The 22,257-nt window shown below is 42.0% G+C and overlaps 1 protein-coding gene across 5 annotated transcripts in view; it reads left to right on the top strand.

Annotated features, from left to right (window-relative positions):
* The window catches only part of ATF1 (activating transcription factor 1), a 58,032-nt gene that overhangs the window by 14,517 nt on the left and 21,258 nt on the right, over nt 1-22,257 (top strand). For 4 of the 5 annotated variants that reach the window (XM_019039452.4, XM_031001129.3, XM_019039453.4 and 1 more), the window contains exons 2-3: nt 2,327-2,425; nt 18,138-18,238. In XM_019039452.4, coding sequence (XP_018894997.1) covers nt 2,333-2,425; nt 18,138-18,238 — 194 coding nt within the window. In that variant the 5' untranslated portion in view covers nt 2,327-2,332. Of the gene's footprint in view, nt 1-2,326; nt 2,426-18,126; nt 18,239-22,257 lie in introns of those variants that run through there. The other variant, XM_055357225.2, reaches the window with a different exon arrangement.

Raw genomic sequence — 22,257 nt, 5'->3', positions numbered from 1 at the left:
GAAAATATGTAGGCTTGAAGTCCACAGTAATTAATTCAGTGAAGCCTGGCAGCTACCTAGCTGCCCTCTCTCTCTCTAATTGTGGAGAAGTATACGTACCGTGGAATTTACTATCTTTTTTTTTTTTTTTTTTGAGACAAGGCTGAAGTGCGGTAGTGTGATCTCAGTTCACTGCAGCCTTGACTCCTGGGCTGAAGCAATCCTCTTGCCTCAGCCTCCGGAGTAGCTGAGACTACAGGGGCATACTACCATGCCCAGCTAATTTTTTATTTTTTGTAGAGACGGGCTCTCACTATGTTGCCAGGTCTGGTCTCAAACTCCTGGGCTCATGTTATTCTTGTGCCTCAGCCTTCCAATGTGTTGAGATCATGGGCGTGAGCCACCACACCTGGCCATATTAACCTTTTTTTTTTTTTTTTGAGACAGAGTCTCACTCTGTCACTAGGCTGGAGTGCAGTGGTACGATCTCAGCTCACTGCAACCTCCACCTCTCGGGTTCAAATGATTCTCCTGCCTCAGCCTCCTGAGTAGCTGGGACTGCAGGCACCTGCCCCCATGCCCAGCTAATTTTTTATTTTTAGTAGAGACATGGTTTCACCATGTTGGCCAGGATGGTCTTGATCTCTTGACCTCGTGATCCTCCCACCTCGGCCTCCCAAAGTGCTGAGATTACAGGCGTGAGCCACCGCGCCTGGCCATATTAACCATTTTTAAACATACAGTTCTATAGTGTTAAGTACATTCACATTGGTTAAGTACAACCAATGTCCAGAACTTTTTTTTTTTTTTTTTTTTGAGATAGTCTCCCACTGTCACTCAGGCTGGAGTACAGTGGCACAATCCACTCACTTCAACCTCCGCCTCCCAGGTTCAAGCAATTCTCGTGCCTTAGCCTCCCAAGTAGCTGGGATTACAGGCGCTTGCCACCACCCCTGGCTAATTTTTTTTGTATTTTAGTAGAAACCATGTTGCCCAGGGCTGGTCTTGAACTCTTCAGCTCAGGCAGTCCGCCCATATTGGCCTTCCAACATGCTAGGATTACGGCCTTGAGCCACCATGCCCAGCCCAGAACTTTTTCATGCCCGTTAAACAGCAACTCTCCATTTGCTCCTTCCCTTAGTCCCTGATAGCCACCATTCTATTTCCTGTTTCTGTGGAGTTTTGCTATTCTAGATACGTCAAGTTAGTGGAATCATAAAGTTTTTGTATTTTTATGACTGGGTTATTTGACTTAGCACAGTATGCTCAAGGTTCATCCATGCTGTAGCATGTGACAGGAGTTTCTTCCTAAGGCTGAACAATATTCCATTGTATGTACAGTCACTTTTATTTATCCATTCATCCACTGATGAATATTTGGGTTGCTTCCACCTTTTGGCTATTGTGAATAATAATGCTGCCATGAACATAGGTGTACAAATATTCTTCTCTTTGAGACCGTGCTTTCAATTCTTCTGGATATATACACCACCAAGTGAAATTGCTCTATTTTTGTTTGAGGAACTGCCATAGCGTTTTCCATAATAGCTGTACCACTTTACATTCCCACCAGCACAGTAGTGTACAAGGGTTCCAGTTTCTCCACATCCTTGCCAACACTTAGTATTTTCTGTGTCTTGATATTACCCATTCTAATGGGTATGTATGAGGTGATATTTCATTGTAGTTTTCAGTGCATTTCCTTAATAGTGATATTGAGCATCTTTTCATAAGCTTTCTGGCTAGCCCTCTCTCTTTTTTTTTTTCTGGCCTTTCCAGGTAACCTTTAAAAACATTAAATTCTGTCTAAATCTTTTACCAGCTTCTTTGTTAGTGGTTCTCTCCCTATTTGCCGTATTTGATCTCTCATAGCTCATTTATTCTCATTCTTACCTAGCCTACATATCCTGAAGTTGATTATCTAAGTTTTCTAGAACTTATTTAGAACCTCCTTAGGTATAGTTTTAGTTATTTGTTCAACTTTTACTCAGTAAATTCTCTATATAAAAAACTATATGTACACTTAGAAACTTCCCTAGACTAGAGACAGATATGTTTGTGTCCATAGACAGGAAGACTGTCATCATTCTTCAATGGGATAACGTTTGCAAACTTAGTCATCATAATTTATGTTCATATGTGCCTTTTATTAAACTTAAACATGTTTTTGTGGGCCAAAATTCAAAAAATTTAAAGAAAATGCACAGTCCCCTTTCTATCTCTATACCATTGCTACCAGTTCTTTTCCATTGAGGCAACTAAATGATCAATTTCTATATGATTCTATAGTATACTTTAAACATTCTGTATCATATTTAATTTTAACTGACTTTTTTCCCCCTTATAGTTGATTATGGAAGATTCCCACAAGAGTACCCCGTCAGAGACAGCACCTCAACCTGGTTCAGCAGTTCAGGGAGCTCACATTTCTCATATTGCTCAACAGGTAAGGGAGGGACCGGCCAAAATAGTGAGCTTGTTAGGAATATTTTATATGCAGATTAATCTCGTTTCAGACTGATTATTAATGTGTTTTATTTTGGTTTTTGTTTTTTGGGTTTTTTTTTTCGAGGCAGATTTTTGCTCTAGTTGCCCAGGCTGGAGTGCAGTGGCATGATCTCGGCTCACTGCAACCTCCACCTCCTGGGTTCAAGCAATTCTCCTACTGCAGCCTCCCAAGTAGCTGGGACTACGGGCATCTGCCACCACGCTTGGCTATTTTTTGTATTTTTAGTAGAGATGGGGTTTTACCATGTTGGCCAGGCTGGTCTCGAACTCCTGACCTCAGGTAATCCACCCACCTTGGCCTCCCAAAATGCTGGGATTACAGGTGTGAGCCACCGCACCTGGCATTAATGTTAAAAAAACAAAACAAAACAAGCAAAGGCCAGGCGCAGTGGCTCACGCCTGTAATCCTGGCACTTTGGGAGGTCAGGGCGGGCGGATCACGAGGTCAGGAGTTCAAGACTAGCCTGACCAACATGGCGAAACCCTGTCTCTAATAAAAATCAAAAATTAGCCAGGCGCAGTGGCAGTTGCCTGTAATCCCAGCTGCTCGGGAGGCTGAGGCAGAATTGCTTGAGCCTGGGAGGTGGAGGTTGCAGTGAGCACAGACCATGCCACTGCACTCCAGCCTGGGCAATAGAGCGAGACTCCATATCATAAAAATAAATAAATAAAAAATAAAATAGAAAAACAAGCAAAAAAGACTGTATAAAATGTTAAAATATAAGAAAAGAAGGTGGACTTTAAATATCTTGTCAAGATCATTTAGTTTTATTTTCTTTTAAACGAAGTATATAGTCATCTCTCAGTATCTGTGGGAGACTGGTTCCAGGATGTCCACAGATACCAAGATCTGTGATGCTTAAAGCCCCTGATAGAAAACGGCATGGTATTTATATATAACCTACATATTTTCCTGTATACTTTAAATCATTTCTAGATTACTTTTAATACCTAGTACTATGTAAATGCTATGTGAATAGTTATACTGTATGACAAGAAAAAAAATCTGTACATGTTCAGTATAGAGAAATTTTTTTCCTGAATATTTTCAATCTGTGGTTGTTTGAATCCACAGATGTGAAACTCATGGATGCAGAACCCATGAATAAAGAGGCCTAACTGTATTTAGAGTTGTTTTCTTTGTTTTTGTTTTTGTTTTTCAAGGCGGAGTCCCGCTCTGTCGCTCAAGCTGGAGTGCAGTGGTACGATCTCGGGTCACTACAACCTCCGCCTCCCAGGTTCAAGTGATTCTCCTGCTTCAGCCTCCCGAGTAGCTGGGATTACAGGCGCCCACCACCACACCCAGCTAATTTTTTGTATTTTTGGTAGAGATGGGGTTTCACCTGTTGGCCAGACTGGTCTCAAACTCCTGACCTCAGGTGATCCACCCACCTCAGCCTCCCAAAGTGCTGGGATTACAGGTGTGAGCCACCGTGCCCGGCCAAAAAAGTTTTAAAAATTAGCTGGGTGTGGTGGCACTACAACACCTGTAGTAACAGCTACTTGGCTGAAGCAGGAGGATTGTTTGAGCCCAGGAGTTCAAGGCAGCAGTGAGCTATAATCATGCCACTGCACTCCAGCCTGGGTGACAGAGTGAGACCCTATCTCCAAAAAAAAAAAAAAAAAAAAATCATGCATGAGTGTAAGAGCCATTTAAAGTGCAAGATGAGACTAACGGATTTTAATGTTAACAATACACAAAGTTCAGACTGTACATAGCAAATAACCTTTAAGAAACTATAACTTGCTGAGTTTTGCTGCTGTATCAAAGAATACAATGAAATGAAAAGGCTTTTAAAACACTACACATCTTTTCTAATTGCATATCTATGTGAGGGCAGATTTTCTTCATATAATTCAACCAAAACAATGTATGATAACATAATTAATGTAGAATCAGATAAGAGATTTCAGCTGTTTTCTTTTTCTTTCTGTTTTGTTTTTTTTTTTTTTGAGACAGTCTCGCTCTGTCGCCCAGGCTGGAGTGCAGTGGCGCGATCTCGGCTCACTGCAACCTCCGCCTTCCAGGTTCACGCCATTCTCCTGCCTCAGCCTCCCAAGTAGCTGGGACTACAGGCGCCCGCCACCACGCCCGGCTAATTTTTTGTATTTTTACTAGAGACGGGGTTTCATCGTGTTAGCCAGGATGGTCTTGATCTCCTGACCTCGTGATCCGCCTGCCTCAACCTTCCAAAGTGCTAGGATTACAGGCCTGAGCCACCACACCGGGCCCTTTTTTTTTTTTTTTTTTAGTAGAGACAGTCTCACTATGTTGCCCAGGCTGCTGTCAAACTCCTGGGCTCAAGTGATCCTCAGCATCCCAAAGTGCTGGGATTATAGGTGTGAGCCACCGTGGCCAGCCATTTTTTTTTTTTTTTTTTTTTTTTTTTTTGAGACAGAGTCTTGCTCTGTCGCCCAGACTGGAGTGCAGTGGTGCGATCTTGGCTCACTGCAACCTCTGCCTCTTGGGTTCAAGTGATTCTCCTGCCTCACCCTCCCAAGTAGCTGGGAATACAGGTGCCCACTGCCACGGCCAGCTAATTTGTGTATTTTTAGTAGAGGTGGGGTTTCACCATATTGACCAGGCTGGTCTTGAACTCCTGACCTCAAGTGATCCACCCACCTTGGCCTCCCGAAGTGCTGGGATTACAGGCATGAGCCACTGCACCCGGCTGATTTCAGCTGTTTTCTATTAAGCCAGATATTAAGGGAATTTGCAGAAATATAAAACAATGCCATTTCTCTCACTAATTTTTTTTGAAAATGTATTAATGGAAATAGGTATGGTAACGTGTAATGGATTGTTATTGTATTTTGAAATGAACTGTTAATTTTTTAAATTTAATTTTAAATATGGTAAGTATTAATAAATATAACTGAAATAATAATTTTGGGGGGTCCTCAATAAGTTTGAGAATGTCGAAAGGATTTGTGACCAAAAGGTTTGAAAACCAGTGACCCAAAGGGGTTAGTCCTTTAAGCTTGATATATCCTTCTGCCTTATTTGGCTATATCTGTGAAGAATAGCAGTGTCTTCTCCAGATGGTGCTAGAAAAATAAGGTGGAGTCTTTCTTTGATTATTTTTCTGTTAATAGAGCACTTTACAGAAATGTTCTAATTCAGTTGGCTTACTTATATCTATATTTCAGTTATTTTAGTTAGATGTGACTCTTCAAATTTCCTCAGAAGCATATTTACAGTGAAGTGGAATAAATACATTTCTAGATAGTAAATCATTTTATAGTGATTTTTAAAAATAATATGGCTGGCAGGCTGGGCACAGTGGCTCATGCCTGTAATCCCAGCACTTTGGGAGGCCGAGGTGGGTAGATCACGAGGGCAGGAGTTCAAGACCAGCCTGGCCAAGATGGTGAAACCCCGTCTCTACTAAAAATACAAAAATTAGCTGGGCATGGTGGCATGCACCTTTAATCCCAGCTACTCAGGAGTCTGGGACAGAGAACTGCTTGAACCGGGGAGGTGGAGGTTGCAGTGAGCCGAGATCATGCCACTGTACTCCAGACTGGGCGACAGAGCAAAACTCCGTCTAAAAAAAAAAAAAAAAAAAAAAAAAATGGCTGGCCACGGTGGCTCACACCTATAATCCCAGCACTTTGGGATGCTGAGGATCACTTGAGCCCAGGAGTTTGACACCAGCCTGGGCAACGTAGTGAGACTCTGTCTCTACTAAAAAATAAAAAAATTTAGCCAGGTGTGGTGGCGTTTGTCTGCAGTCCCAACTACTCAGGAGGCAGAAGTGAGAGGACCACCTGAGCCCCAGAGGTCAAGGCTGCAGTGAGCCGTGATTGCACCATTGCACTCCAGGCTGGGTCACAGCATGATCCTGTCTCAAAAAAAAAACAGAAAAAAATTATGTAAAGGAAACAGTATTTTATAATAATTCAGTATAAACTGGGGATATAGCAGTGAACAAAATTCTCAGCTCTCATGGAACTTATATTCTAATTTTGGAGAGACAGGCAACAAAACCTATCAGTTGGTAATATGTGCCATGGAGACAAATAAAGCAGGATAGGAGAGATAGGGAGTTGGTCGTGGGGACAGGGGACTTCTCTTTTTATACAAGGTAGACAGAGACATTTGTCTGAGGAAATACTTGTTCAATTATATGGACCAACAGTTGTAAAACTGTGAGACTAATATGTGCTTGATATGGTCAAGGAACACTGAGGTGGCCAGTGTGTTGGGAGAGGATGGATAGAGGATGAGGCAGAGAGGGTTGGGGTGCGAAGAGGGGAGAGTGCCGGATAATGCAGGCCATATGCCACTGTAAAATTTTTGTGTTTTAATCTGGGTGACGTGGGGAACCTTTAGAGTGTTTTGAGTAGAAACGTTATCTGGCATATCTTAAAAGAATCACTCAGACTGCTTTGTGGAATAGAAACAGGAAACTAGTTAGAAGGCATTACAGTAATGTACATGGGAGATGACAATGGCTTGGACCAGTGTGGTAGCTGGGGTAGTGATGAGACAAAGTTAGATTCTGGATATATATTGGTTGTAAAGCCAATAGTATTTGCTTTTGGATTGGATGTGGAGTTTTATTTTTTATTTATTTATTTATTTATTATTATTATTATACTTTAAGTTTTAGGGTACATGTGCACAATGTGCAGGTTAGTTACATATGTATACATGTGCCATGCTGGTGTGCTGCACCCATTAACTCATCATTTAGCATTAGGTATATCTCCTAATGCTATCCCTCCCCCCTCCCCGCTGGATGTGGAGTTTTAAATAAAGGAACGAGCCAAGATTGACGTCACAGTTTTGGTTTGAGCAACTGTTAAGAATGAAATTACTTGACCTGGGCGTGGTAGTGCATGCCTGTAATCCCATCTGCTTGGGAGGCTCAGGTGGGAGGACTGCTTGAGCCCAGGAGTTCCAGACCAGCCTGGGCAACATAGTGTAGACCCACCCCATCTCAAAAAAAAAATTATATATATACATACACACACACACACACACACACACACACACACACACACACACACACACACACAGACGTATATATATAATTGCCATTTATTGAGATGGACAACGCTGGATGATGTTTTCCATTTCTTTTTGGGGGAATGTTGGCAATCAGGAATTTGGTTTTTAGGCGTGTTATGTCTGTAATATTATCTGTGTTGGTTTTCTGTGCTGCAGAACAAATCACCACAAAGCTAATAGCTTAAAACAACACACATTTATTATCTCACAGTTTGTGTGGGGTCAGGCATATCTTAACTGGGTTCTTTGCTTTGCGGTCTCACACCAAACTGCAACTGAGGCATTGGCTAGGGCTGAGTTCTTAGCAGGAGGCTAGACTAGACTAGAGAAGAATCTACTTCCAAGGTCACTTAGTTTGTTGGCAGAATTCTTTTCATTGTGGCTGTAGGACTGAGTGCTTCAGTTTTTTGGTTGGTTCTTGGCTGGAGGCTGCCCATAGCTCCTAAAGGCCACCAGTAACTCCCTGCCACATGATCCTCTCCGTATGCAGTTCACAGCATGGCAGCCTGCTTCAAGTCCAGCAGGAGAGTGAGAGCAAGTCTGCTAGCAAGACAGTCTTATACATAATATAATCAAAGGAATGACATCCCATTTCCTTGTGATAAAACATGACATCCCATCATCTTTGCTTAATAAGGTTGGTTAGAAGCAAGTCACAAGTCCCTCCCACTCTCAAGGGAAGAGGATTAGACAAAGTCCCAAACACCAGGAGCTGCAGATCATAGGGGCCACCCTAAAATCTGTTGGGCAGACCATCCAAGTAGATTTATCCAGTAGGCAGCTAGATATATGAGTCTGGGGTCCAGGAGAGAGGTCCAGACTAGAAATCTAAATTTAGGAGTTGTGGCTATATAGGTGGTATTTATAATCATGGGATGATTTCCAGACTCCCCCAAGATGCAGAAAGCTGGAAACAATGTTACTCTTACCCTGAAACAAGAATAAGTTGTATGTTCTATAAAATAATAAACTCATAGAGGTGGGGTGTGGGCATGGCTCACCTGTGACAGAGCACAGAAAATAAGCAGGGCTGCATACTAGCAGGAAAATTAATGAATTGCTAAAGTCCAAGTGTAGGCAAGCGTGAGTGTATAGAATCCCTGGGAGCTGCAGACACAAAGACAGTTCATACCCTCTTGTAGGTTTTTCTCCAAGGACCTCCAGCAGTTGTTTAGGAGAAAAATGGGGCTGGGGACACAAGGGAGACCAGAGAATGCCTTGGTAGGTGGTACAGGCCCACTTGGACCTTTTTTTCCTTTGGAAAAAAAGGCTTTAAGCCACTGGGAAAAAGGGAATAAACCCAGTTTTCCATTGTGTCTGGGAAAAGTAAAAAGAAAAAGAAAACCCACAAACCCTGAGGGAACGGCAGGAAACTGTTAAGGGCTTAGACTATTAGAGTTTTTCTGCCACTGGGAGAAAGCCCCAACCCCTGTAACCCAGGGACATAGGGCCTACCTGAGACTGAGACTGGGCCAGGACAACAAAGAACCTCCCTGTTGGTGCTGTCAAGTCAAGCAACAGCAATCTACCCCTGGGGGAGGGACAAGAGTATGGAAAGAGCCTCTTTGGGGCAGATGCAGAGATGAAGCCTAAGGCTGAGTGTGTGGCAAGAACAATGAGAAAAACCCTCTGACATACCAGCCCCACCCTAAGCTGAAAGTCATACTAGAGGAATTTGAAGCTGGTAGTACACTTAAGGTAATCCAAACAACAACAAAATCCAAACCCAGCTCAGTTCCTGAATAGATGACTCAACCCCTTCCCTCCGCACACACACACCCTAGTGAAGAGGTGTACTCTCTTGTTTTCCCATTTCTGAAGATAAATACTATTTACTTTAGTCTCTAGTGTCTTACCCATGATGTCTGTCATTCAGGCAAAAATTATAAAACACATACCAAAAGCACACAAAGAAGCAACTCACTGTCAAAAACCAAAACAATAAACAGAACCAGACTCAGGATAACCCAGCTGTTGGAACTATCAGAGAGTGAATTTCAAATAAGAATGAATAATATGTTAAAGGCTCCAGTGGGAAAGGTAGAAAACATGCACGGACAGCTGGGGAATTTCAACAGAGGGTTAGAAACTATATGAAAAAGTCAAATGGAAATGTTAGAAATAAAAATGGTGTGGTGGCTCACACCTGTAATCCCAGCAGTTTAGGAGGCCGAGGCAGACAGATTGCTTTAGGAGGCCGAGGCAGACAGGTTGCTTGAGCTCAAGAGTTCAAGACCAGCCTGGGCAACATGGCACGCCTCCATTTCTACTAAAAATACAAAAGAAAAAAAAAAAAAAAAGCCAGGCATGGTGGTGCACACCCTGTGGTCCCAGCTACTCAGGAGGCTGAAGTGGGAGGATTGCTTGAGCCCAGTGGGCAGAGGTTGCAGTGAGCCAACATCGCACCACTGCACTCTAGCCTAGGTGTCAGAGTGAGGCCTTGTCTAAAAAAAAAAAATGGTGACACAGGTGAAGTATATGTTTGGGTTTATTAGTAGACTTGACACAGCTAAGAAAAGAATCAGTGAACTTGAAGATGGGTCAGTAGAAATTACCCACAACGAAAACAGAGAACAAAGGAAAGGGCAGGGAGAAAAATAGAGCATCCAAGAACTGTGGAACAATATCTCTTTAACATAGGTGTAGTGTGATCAAAGTCATGTGACTAGATGGGATTACTGAGGGGTAAGTATTGTAGAGATGAGTCAATGGATCTGGGCTTCTTTAGCATTTGGAGTTTGGGGACATTGAAGAGGGATTGTCAGTGAGGTAGGAGGAAAATCAAGAGTAACTAAAATCTTGGAAATCAGAATGAGTGATGGTCAGCTGTGTAAAATGTGGCTGATAGGTCAAATAAGATGAGGAATAAAAATTAACTATTTTATAGCCAATCTTTTTTTTTTTTTTTGAGATAGGGTCTCACTCTGTCACCCAGACTGGTGTGCAGTAGTGTGAACATAGCTCACTGCAGCCTTGACCTCCTGTGCTCAAGCAATCCTCCCGCCTCAGCTCCCCAAGTAGCAGGGATCACAGGTGTGTGCCATCACATCCGGCTAAACTTTTTGTATTTTTTTGTAGAGATGGGGTTTTGCAGTGTTGCCCAGGCTGGTCTCAAACTCCTAAGCTCAAATAATCTGCCCACCTCAGCCTCCCAAAGTGCAGTGCTGGTATGCGTGAGCCACTGCACCTGGCCCTTTTTTTTTTTTTTTTTGGAAACCGAGTATTATTCTGTTGCTTAAGCTGGAGTGCAGTGGCATGATCATATTTCTTTGGCCTCAAATTCCTGCCCTCCAGTGATCCTCCTGCCTTTGCCTCCTGAGTAGCTAGAGCTGGTTCCTATTATTCACAGATTCTGTATTTGCAAATTTGCCTACTTGATAAAATTTATTTCTAACTCCAAAAACACTCACGGCACTTTTGCGGTCATTCACGGACATGTGCAAAGTGGCAAAAAATTTGAGTCACTCCTATATTCCTAGCTGAGGTCAAACAAGGTGATGCTGTGTCTTCTTGCATCAGCTCTCATAGTATAAACAATTGGCCTCTTTGCGGTCTAGTTAGTATAACCACATTTTTTGCATTTTTCTCCTTTTTGTTGGTGATTTTGCTATTTAAAATTGACTCCCAAGTGTAGTACAAAGTGCTATCTTGTGTTCTAAGTGCAAGAAGGCTGTGATGTGCCTTATGGAGGAAATACATGTGTTAGATAAGTTTCATTCAGGCATGCGTTACAGTGCTAGCGACTGATACGTAGTTCAGTGTTAATGTATATTAAATGAGGTTTTTTTTGTTGTTTTTTTTTTCGGAGACAGAGTCTTGCTCTGTTGCCTAGGCTGGAGTGCAGTGGTGCAATCTCAACTCACTACAACTTCCACCTCCACTTCCTGGGTTCAAGCAGTTTGGGTAGCTGGGACTACAGGCGTGCGCCACCATGCCCCGCTAATTTTTGTAATTTTAGTAGAGACGGGGGTTTCGCCATGTTGGCCATGCTGGTCTTGAACTTCTGACTTCAGGTGATCTGCCCACCTCGGCCTCCCAAAGTGATTACAGGTGTGAGCCACCATGCCTGGCCTGTTTACTATTTATTTTTATTTGTTCTTGCTCTGTTTTAGATTTTGGACTGATAATTTAGAATCTAGAATCTTTATAATGTAAGTGAACCAGTGGACAGAGAAGTGGTATGAAGTTCTGGCAGAGTGCAGTGGCTCACACCTGTAATCCTAGCACTTTGGGAGGTGGGCGGATCACATGAGGCCTGGAGTTTGAGACCAGCCTGGCCAACATGGTGAAACCCCATGTGTACTAAAAATTAGCCGGAAGTAGTGGGCGCCTGTCATCCCAGCTACTCGGGAGGCTGAGGCAGGAGAATCGCTTGAACGCAGGAGGCAGAGGTTGCAGGGAGCCGAGATTGTGCCACTGCGCTCCAGCCTGGTTGACAGAGTGAGACCCTGCCTGCGCCCTCCCACCAAAAAAAAAAGATTGGGGAACCAGGTCCTCCCTTTCCTCCTTTGAAAGGTCTCTCAATATTTAGATTATCAGGTTTGAGAGTGGGGTTGGGAAGAGAATCAGGACTTTGAGACCCTGAGTAATGAGCATTTTGTGAGGTTAGACGAACCGTAGTAATAAGGGATAGGGACTACCACTAGCTAAATCAAAATCTGGTGCCTATTTTCCTTTTCAACCTGCCAGACCCATAGCCTGCATTAAATCACATGGATTGCCAGAAACCTTTGAGGAATGATGGCCCTTAGTCTTTTAGAATTGTAAATTAATCCTATCATACGCTCTCCCCATTAGCTGAGTGGCTTCAGTTATTGAAAGGTGGGGAGACGTTTTGTTAATGTTTTCCAAGTGTAATGGTAACTCTAGAGCTGGACTCTCAAGACTTGTGGGTTCTATTTTTTTTTTTTTTTGAGACGGTTATTACTTTGTCACCCAGGCTAGAGTTGGAGTGCAGTGGCGCAATCACAGCTCACCACAACCTCCACCTCCTGGGCTCAAGCAATCCTCCCAGCTTAGCCTCCCACATAGCTGTGACTATAGGCATGTGCTGCCAAACCTGGCTAATTTTTGTATTTTTTGTAGAGACTGCATTTTACCTATGTTGCCCAGGCTGATCTTGAACTCCTGGGCTTCTCTTGTCCTCCTAAAGTGCTGGGATTATAGGCGTGAGTCCCTGCACCCAGCTCTTTGTTTATTCTTATTCTTCAATTTCTCTATGCCCATATTGGGGTACTGTCAAAGAGGAACAGAGCTGGACATATGTTAAAGGCAGCAAGACAGATTTTATCAGATTACTGCAGTATAGGAGAGAAACTCCAACATAAATTGAGCTCAGCTCCACTGAAACAGATGGAAAGCTTTTTAAATATTGGGGTGTTCTAAAGGAAAAGTACATAAGATGTTTGGGGGAGGGAAGGAATTGTCACTATGATTAGCCGTCCTGCTTGCTCATTGGCACTTGTCAAAGTTAGGCTCCTACTCTCCCACAGACTGGGAGACAGGGACCAAATCTTTTCTTTCTTGGTTACTACATTTACAGGCCCAAAGAAAGATTTCTAGGTTTTAGAATGTCTACATCTCACGGGACAGAGAAAGGATTCATAACAGCAAGTTTTCTAAAATGCTGTAAGAAAAGTGAGGATGGGGCCTATAGTCAAGTTTTGGCTGGAACAAACGGTAAAATTTTTTGGTAGAATTGAACTTTCTCAGGCAGGTGTTTTAAGGGGGCTCTGTTGTCATTCTAGGGACACAACCTTGGCATGACAAAAGCCACTGGTCAAGAATTTGGTCAGTTAGAATGGCATTGTTTTTGCTACAAATGGAGTTTACAGTTCTTAGTGGCTGGATAAATTTTATACAGAATTTCATGACCCTAGGCATTTTGAGGGATGATGAGACTGGAGTTTGTTTAATCTAGTCTTCGGATGAGGAAAAGAACTTTCAGTGAAAGAAGAAAGGGAACAGGAAGGCTGGGTGCGGTGGCTCACGCCTGTAATCCTAGCACTTTGGGAGGCGGAGGTGGGCGGATCACCTGAGGTCAGGAGTTCGAGACCAGCCTGGCCAACATGGGGAAACCCCGTCTCTACTAAAAATACAAAAATTAGCTGGGCGTGGTCACGCATGCCTGTAATCCCAGCTACTCTGGAGGCTGAGGTAGGAGAATCGCTTGAACCCAGGGGCGGAGGTTGCAGTGAGTCTAGATCGTGCTACTTCACTTCAGCCTGGGAAGGAATGAAACTCAGTCTCAAAAAAAAAAAAAGAAAAAAAGGGAACAGGGAAAGCAGTATTCTTGGAGCCCAATGTGAAGAAGGAGAACAGGGGAGCAGGAAGGAAGCTTACTTTCACGTCCTGAGAAGTAGTCCAGGATTTTATTTTGTGATTTAAATCCAAGAGTAATGGTATGGACCAGAGTAGTCCAGAGGAAGGCATGAGATCTCTGTTAACTGAAAATATTTGAGAAAGCTTTTTGGAAGAGGTAGGACCTGAGGTGAGCCTGGAGGGATGATGAGTGGACTTTTCTTAGTTTAGCATTTTATCATGGTATTTCCATGAAACCGCATCTGATTTCAACAGAAATAAATTACAATTTCATGATTCAGTCATTGACTTGAAATATATATATATATTTTTTCAAGATGCTGCCCAAAGTTGGTGTTTCACTCACTTTTTGTCTCTTGGTTTCTTGGTTAGTTTTCAACCATATCTCTTCAGAATAGCATGTGCTGAAGATTCTCCATGTTTTTGCACAATCAGTTCCTCTGCCTAAAATACCTTCCAGTCCCCTAACTCCTGCCCCTCCATACATACCCTGAGGTAATTGTTAATTATTCAAAACCCAGATGAAATAACACCCTTTCTTTGCTCCCACAGAACAGTACTTTGTAATTTTCCTCTATTATAACTCTTACTCTATTTGTTATAGTTAGTTTGTACTCTCAATCCCTAGTTCAGCCTCTGGTCAATAGAAGGTACCTAATGTTTGGTTAATGATGCGATTAAATATAATCAGCTCTGAAATGTGTTTCCAGTGTTAAGAACTCAGCTATCTTATGTGCATAGGTACAATATATATTTTGTTAATTGAATTTGTATTTGTTCTATTGATGTCATTAAGAGGATCTGCGCCAGTGACAATTATACGTCTTCCTGGAGAGCAAGTACAGGTTCAGGGGGTCATCCAGACAGCCCAGTCTTCTGTAATTCACCCACCACATGTGCAAATGATACAGAAATTTGAAGACTTAGTGGTCGAGAGTTGGAACTTTTATACCCTGAGTCTTCAGATACATTTCAGTTGCTGTACCTATAATATTATAAACCAAGATAAAGTTGTCTTACAAATTAGACTGCAGACCAAATCAGGCAAATAGAAAAGTTTTAGAATTTCTAGTTTCATGTATATAATACCTAGTGAAAATAGAAGACAATTTTAGGGAAAGTTATTGCTTATGATTTAAGGAAATGAGGGACTTTTTTTTTTTTTAAAGGGAAAGCACCCTTTTATCCCAGGTATTTTCTGTGTGCTTTATGGAGTTAGTACCTACCTACCACATGCTTTATGGAGGTCAAATAAAAGAGTTCTCTTGTAGTAGAGGAAAGTTCTTATTTGTATTTATCTACCTTCATATTAACACCTGACAAAAGTAGGAAAGAAAGAGCCATCCTAGATTCCTTTTCTTTCTACTTTTCCCATTTTATCTTCCAATTTCTGTGAGTCCCAGAATACCTTTGGTCATCTCTCGTTTTTAGAAGCAGCTCTCCTAGAAGAAAAGCTATATTCCTCCTTTCTTCTCCTGATTATGGCAATGTTGTAAAAACTAGAGCTGCATCTTTATGTGGTATTCCCATGTGAAAGGAGGTGGCTGCATGAATTTTTTTAGTGTTTATATGGAAATTTTAGTCTTATTTGCTGGTGCTGTTATTAAAGATAAATTTTTGATTTTAATTACAAGTAATTCCTTAGTTTTACAATTTATTTTCTTAAGTTCAGTGGAAGGCTTTGGAGTAAGCTTAGGAACAGACAGTGTAGTTAAAGAATTAGATTAGAAATGAAGTATTTTATGGCCAGGCGCGGTGGCTCATACCTGTAATCCCAGCACTTTGGGATGCTGAGGTGGGCGGATCACGAGGTCAGGAGTTCGAGACCAGCCTGGCCAACATGGTGAAACCCCATCTCTACTAAAAAATACAAAAATGAGCAAGGCATGGTGGCAGGTGCCTGTAATCCCAGCTACTTGGGAGGCTGAGGCAGGAGAATCGCTTGAACCCGGGAGGCAGAAGTTGCAGTGAGCCAAGATTGTTCTATTGCACTCCAGCCTGGGCGACAAGAGCAAGACTCCATCTCAAAAAAAAAAAAAAAAAAAATTTATGATGCTTGAGGAAAAGAAAAGTGACAGATTTTTCTTATTTTAAATTATTGGTTATTATTTAATTATTATTGGGTTGTGACTAATTCTTTTCTGTATAATGATATAGATTTAATATGAAATATAAATGAGTAGTTATATACTAGAACTCATTTTTGAAGGAAATAACATATAAAAGAAGCCTCTCTGGAAATTTCATGTCTAAATAGTTTAGGGGAAGGCTTTCTATAGATAGTAACTAATGTGGAGAATTGATTTCTTATGTCCCTTCTAAAGGCCTGTTTGGGTTATTTTTTATTTATTTTTATTTTTATTTTTTTTGAGCGGGAGCCTCGCTGTGTTGCCCAGGCTGGAGTGCAGTGGCGCGATCTCGGCTTACTGCAAGCTCCACCTCCCAGGTTCACGCCCTTCTCCTGCCTCAGCCTCCCGAGTAGCTGGGACTACAGGTGCCCACCACCAGGCCCGGCTAATTTTTTGTATTTTTAGTAGAGACAGGGTTTCACCGTGTTAGCCAGGATGGTCTCAATCTCCTGACCTCGTGATCCACCCACCTCGGCCTCCCAAAGTGCTGGGATTACAGGCGTGAGCCACCGCGCCTGGCCTGGGTTATTTTATTTTTAAAAATTAAGATGAAGTCGGCCAGGCACAGTGGCTCACACTTGCAATCCCAGCACTTTGGGAGGCTGAGGCAGGTGGATCATGAGGTCAGGAGTTTGAGACCAGCCTGACCAACATGGTGAAACCCCATCTCTACTAAAAATACAAAAATTAGCTGGGCGTGGTGGCACGTGGCTGTAATCCGAGCTACTCAGGAGGCTGAGGCAGGAGAATCACTTGAACCCAGGAGGTGGAGGTTGCAGTGAGCCAAGATCATGCCACTGCACTCCAGCCTGGGCGACAGAGCGATACTCCATCTCAAAAAAAAAAAAAAAAAATCAGATAAAGTCGGGTATCACAATCTAACTTTGGACAAATGTTGGAAAGTTTTAATATGCTTAAAAAATTGAGGCCAGACATGGTGACCCATACCTGTAATCCCAGCACTTTGGGAGGCCTGTTTGAGCCCAGGAGTTTGACACCAGCCGGGGTAACATAATGAGACCCTGTCAGAATAAAAAAAAATGAATTAGCTGGGCATGGTGGTGTGCACCTGTAATCCTAGCTACTCAGGAGGCTCAGGCTGGAAGATTGCTTGAGCCCAGGAAGGCGAAGCTACAGTGAGCTGTCATTGCGCCACTGCACTTCAGCCTGGGTGACAGAGTGAGACCCTGTCTCAAAAATAAAAAAATTAAAAATATTTTTAAAAAATCGAAAACAACTTGTTTTCTCAATTGTAAAATATTGCTATAACTTGCATATTGTATTGATGTAGTTTATAAAAATTAACATTGTATGCATGCCAAGTGTTGCATGTATTAACTTGTGAAATGAGATAAAATTGAATCATACAGATTTTAAAATGGCATATATTTATACCTGCCATTGCCAGTGACCTCCACCTTGCTAAATCGAATGGTCTGTTCTCAGTCTTTATTTTATCTCAACTTGTAAACAGCATTGGACATGGTTGATCATTCTTTTCTCCTCAGTATGCTGTCTTCACTAGTTTTCCATGGACAGCTCAATCATTTGGTTCTCTTCTTTACTGGTGACTCCTTAGTCTCATTTGCTGCTTCCTCCTCTTCATCCAGTCTCTTAGTGTTCCTGAGGTTAGTCCTCAGTCCTCTTCTATTTACCCCTATGAGCTCATCCAGTCTCATGGCTTTAAGGACTCTGAAAAGCTAGACCTCCAAAATTTATGTATCTAGCCCAGACCTCTTCCCAGACCTACAGGCTTGTATATTTAATGGTCGTCTCAATGTCAGCAGTTGAATATCTAACAGGTTTTTCAAACTTAGCATGTCAGGTAGATTAGTAATAAAACAACACTTTTAAGTAATGTGCATCAGTGTAGAAATAGGGTGGAGAATGACATCAGAGCCTGGTCTTTTTAACTCCGGTAAAATAGTACTGCTTCATTTGGGGGACAGACTTTATTCTCAGCTCTGGGCCTGCTATATTTGATATTCCTTTAATAGGTTGGGCTCCTGGAATAAACTTTCTCATTTTTCCTTTTCCTTTTGTTCCTTTCTTTTAGACTTTAGATTTAATGTACAAATGAATTGGAGTGGCAGGAGACAGATCATTTTTTTCTAAAAGTAAAAATTCAGTTGTTTCTTTTCCCACCTGCATTGTTCATCATGTTAATGCCAGTTCTTTTTTAGGTATCATCTTTATCAGAAAGTGAGGAGTCCCAGGACTCATCCGACAGCATAGGCTCCTCACAGAAAGCCCACGGGATCCTAGCACGGCGCCCATCTTACAGGTGAGTACTCTCTTGTATGAAGCCCTGCATGTTATAATAGTACCAAATGAGTTCAAGAGGTGCTGTGCAAAGTACACTAAAGAAGTTAGCACGCGTCAGTGTTAAGAATGAAATTGGTTGGCCCTCGCCTATAATCCCAGCCCTTTTGGAGGCCGAGGTAGGATTGCTTGAGCCCAGGAGTTCAAGACCAGCCTGGGCAACATGGCAAGACCCTGTCTCTTCAAAAAATACAAAACTTAGCTGGACATAGTGGCGCACGCCTGTAGTCCCATCTACTTAGAGGCTAAGGCGGGAAGATGGCTTGAGCCTAGGAGTTTGAAGTTACAATGATCTGTGATTGTGTCACTGTGCTCCAGCCTGGGTGATAGAGCAAGATCCTGTCTCCAAGAAAAAATGAAATTGGACCTTTGGCCAGATGCAGTGGCTTATGCCTGTAATCCCAGCACTTTGGGAGGCTGAGGCAGGCAGATCACCTGAGGTTAGGAGTTTGAGACCAGCCTGGCCAACATGGTGAAACCCCGTCTCTAATAAAAATAGAAAAATTAGCCGGGTGTGGTAGTGCACACCTGTAATCCCAGCTACTTGGGAGGCTGAGGCAGGAGAATCACTTGAACCTGGGAGGCGGAGGTTGCAGTGAGCCGAGATTGCGCCACTGCACTGCAGCCTGGGCAACAGAGCAAGACTCTGTCTCAAAAAAAAAAAAAAAAAAAAAAAAAGTAAATTTAATCTTTATCTTATACCATTACACAAATCAATGCCAAATGGATAAGAGACCTAAATGTTAAGACCTGAAACCATAAAAATCCTAGAAGAGAACATAGGCGATAAGCTTTTCGACACTGACCTTGGCAATGATTTTTTGGATATCACACCAAAAGCTTAGGCTACAAAAAAATAAATAAATGGGACTACGTCAAACTAAAAAACGTGTCTGTGTAGCAAAGGAAACAAAGCAACAAAATGAAAAGGCAACTTACGGACTGGGAAAAAATTATTTGCAAACCACTTATCTGATAAGGGGTTAATACCCGTAACTGAAGACAAAATGAGAGAACCTGAGGATACAGCTCTGAGTAGATTACCTAGAATGGAACACAGAAAGACAAAGTTAAGATAGAACACAGAATGAGAAGGTCCAGTACACAACATACATAGATAAAAGGAGAGAAGAGGGAAGGGCACTTCCAGCTTCTAGTCTCTCCAGGAGAGAAAATGATAATGACTGCAACTTCCTGATAATGACTGCAATTTCCAGGATATGAATTTCTCAGCATAAGAAAGCAAGGTCCCAAACAAGATAAATTAATAGAAACCTACATCTAGGTGTATGTAGTGAAGTAAAACTGGAGAACACCAAGGATAAACCTGAGATCTTAAAAGCTAAAAGCTTCCAAGTGAAAAGACCAATTACCTAGAAAGGAAGGACCAGTAAGCTGACAACAGATTTTTGAAGTACAGTATAAGACAGTGAACTAAAATCCTTATTTTTATCTTTAAATTATTACATGTTTTTTTGAGACGGAGGTCTCACCCTGTTCCCCGGGCTGGAGTGTGGTGGTGTGATCACAGCTCACTGCAGCCTCAACCTCCTGGGGTCAGCTCCTCAGCCTCCTGAGTACCTGGGACTATAGGCATATGCCATGATGCCCACCTAATTTTTTTTAATTTTTGGTAGAGATAAGAGTCCCACTGTGTTGACCAGGCTGGTGTCAAACTCTTGGGCTCGAGTGATCCTCCCACCTCAGCCTCCCAAAGTGTTGCTATTACAGGCATGAGCCACTGTACTCAGGCTCCAATATTTAAATTCAAAGAGAAAGTAACTTTTGACCTGGAATTCTGTGCCTACTCAACAGTCTTTCAAAAATGATGGTGAAATAATAATGATTTTCAAACTGATTTAAGAAACTACTTAAGGAGGCTGGGTACAGTGGCTCACGCCTGTAATCCCAGCACTTTGGGAGGCCGAGGCGGGTGGATCACTTGAGGTCAGGAGTTCGAAACGAGCCTGGCCAACATGGTGAAACCCTATCTCTACTAAAAATACAAAAATTAGGTAGGCATGGTGGCACATGCGTGTAGTCCCAGCTTGAACCCAGGGGGCGGAGGCTGCAGTGAGCTGAGATCGTGCCACTGCACTCCAGCCTGGGTGACATAGTGAGACTCCATCTCTAAAAAAAAAGAAAAAAGAAACTACTTAAGTGTATACTTCAGGAAGAAGAAAATGAAAGGAATATAAATGTGAGAAAGTATGGTGAACAAAGACAATTCATTTCAGTTAGCATTGGCTTTTTAGAACAATAGTAATAATGATTAATTTGGGTAGTTTCATGGTTTTTTTTTTTTTTTTTTTTTTGAGATGGAGTCTCGCTCTGTCATCCAGGCTGGAGTGCAGTGGAGTAATCTCGGCTCACTGCAAGCTCCGCCTCCTGGGTTCATGCCATTCTCCTGCCTCAGTCTCCCGAGTAGCTGGGACTACAGGTGCCCGCCACCACACCTGGCTAATTTTTTGTATTTTTTAGTAGAGACGGGGTTTCACCGTGTTAGCCAGGATGGTCTCAATCTCCTGACCTCGTGATCTGCCCACCTCGGCCTCCCAAAGTGCTGGGATTACAGGTGTGAGTCACCATGCCCAGCCTGAACCTGAGATTTCTTTATTAAGTAGGGGTCTCTCAAGAAGGCTATAACATCTGAAAAGAAACTTCTCAAAGTTAAGCTTTCTGGATTGCCACAGATTAGTATAAATCAAATATGAATTCACTCAGAAATCATCAAACGTGCAAGGACATAAACCACGTAAGTGAGAATTGGCAGAAACAATACAGTCAACTCAATAAATACAGGGAAAAAAAGTATTTGATTAAATCCAGCACCTCATACATTTCTACCAAAAATGAATAAAAATGGGCTTCCCTAGCATATGTAGACTTTTAGAACTTAACTATGTATAGGACAGATCACCATTGCCCAAATTCTAGACTGGCCACTACCTGGTGCACATGTGTAATAGATATGAATAGCATTGCAAAGACTTTGGAAACTGAACTGACATTGGAACCACAACCCACAGAAGGCTGATCAGAACTTGTGGCCTGGACACAACCAGATTGATACCTTCTAAAACAAGAATATAGTCTAGGTCTGTGGCTCATGCCTGTAATCCCAGCACTTTGGGAAGCCGAGGTGGGAGGACTACTTGAGTCCAGGAATTTAAGACCAATCTGTGTAACATAAGGAGATCCTGTCTCTACAAAAAATACAAAAATTAGCTAGGTATGGTGGTGTGCACCTGTAGTCCCAGTTACTCAGGAGGCTGAGGGCAGAGGATCACTTGAGCCCAGGAGGTTGATGCTTCAGTGAGCCATGATTGTGCCATGCACTCCAACCTGAGTGACAGAGCAAGTCCCTGTCCCAAATACACACATGCACATGCAACAAGAATATAAAACATTTTTTATTAAACAAGATCCAGAGTCTGATAGCATAATATTGAAAGAGTCCAAAATTACTTGGTATCAAAGAACAAGGAAAAATCTCAACTTGCACGGGAAAAGACTGTTGACAGAAGTCAACTCCTAGATGATACAAATGTTGGAATTATATGACAAGGACTTTAAAGAAGCTATTATTAAACTGTTCCAACAAGTAAGTGAATTTTCTTGAAATGAAAGGTATAAACTCTCGGCCAAAAATAGAGGATATAAAGAGAATAAAATAGAGATTTCAGAGCTAAGAAACACAGTAACAGAGATAAAACCTCACTGGATGGGTTTAATAGTAGAATGGAAATGAGACAAAAAACGATCAACTTTGAAGATTATTCAATGGATATTATCCAATCTGAACATAGAAAAGAGATTGGAAAATTATCTAATTCTCAGCAACCTGTGCGACAATAATTAAAGATCTAAGATTTATGTCATTAGAGTCTCAGAAAGAGAGGAAAAAAGTATAGCGCAGAAAAAATACTTGAAAAAATAATGGCTGAAAAATTACCAAATTTGGTGAAAGACGTAAACCTA

The sequence above is a fragment of the Gorilla gorilla genome, chromosome 10 (assembly GCF_029281585.2).
Source record: "Gorilla gorilla gorilla isolate KB3781 chromosome 10, NHGRI_mGorGor1-v2.1_pri, whole genome shotgun sequence".
Lineage (NCBI taxonomy): Eukaryota > Metazoa > Chordata > Mammalia > Primates > Hominidae > Gorilla > Gorilla gorilla.
Note: the sequence above shows the minus strand (reverse complement) of the source record. Positions and strands in the feature narration are given on the sequence as shown.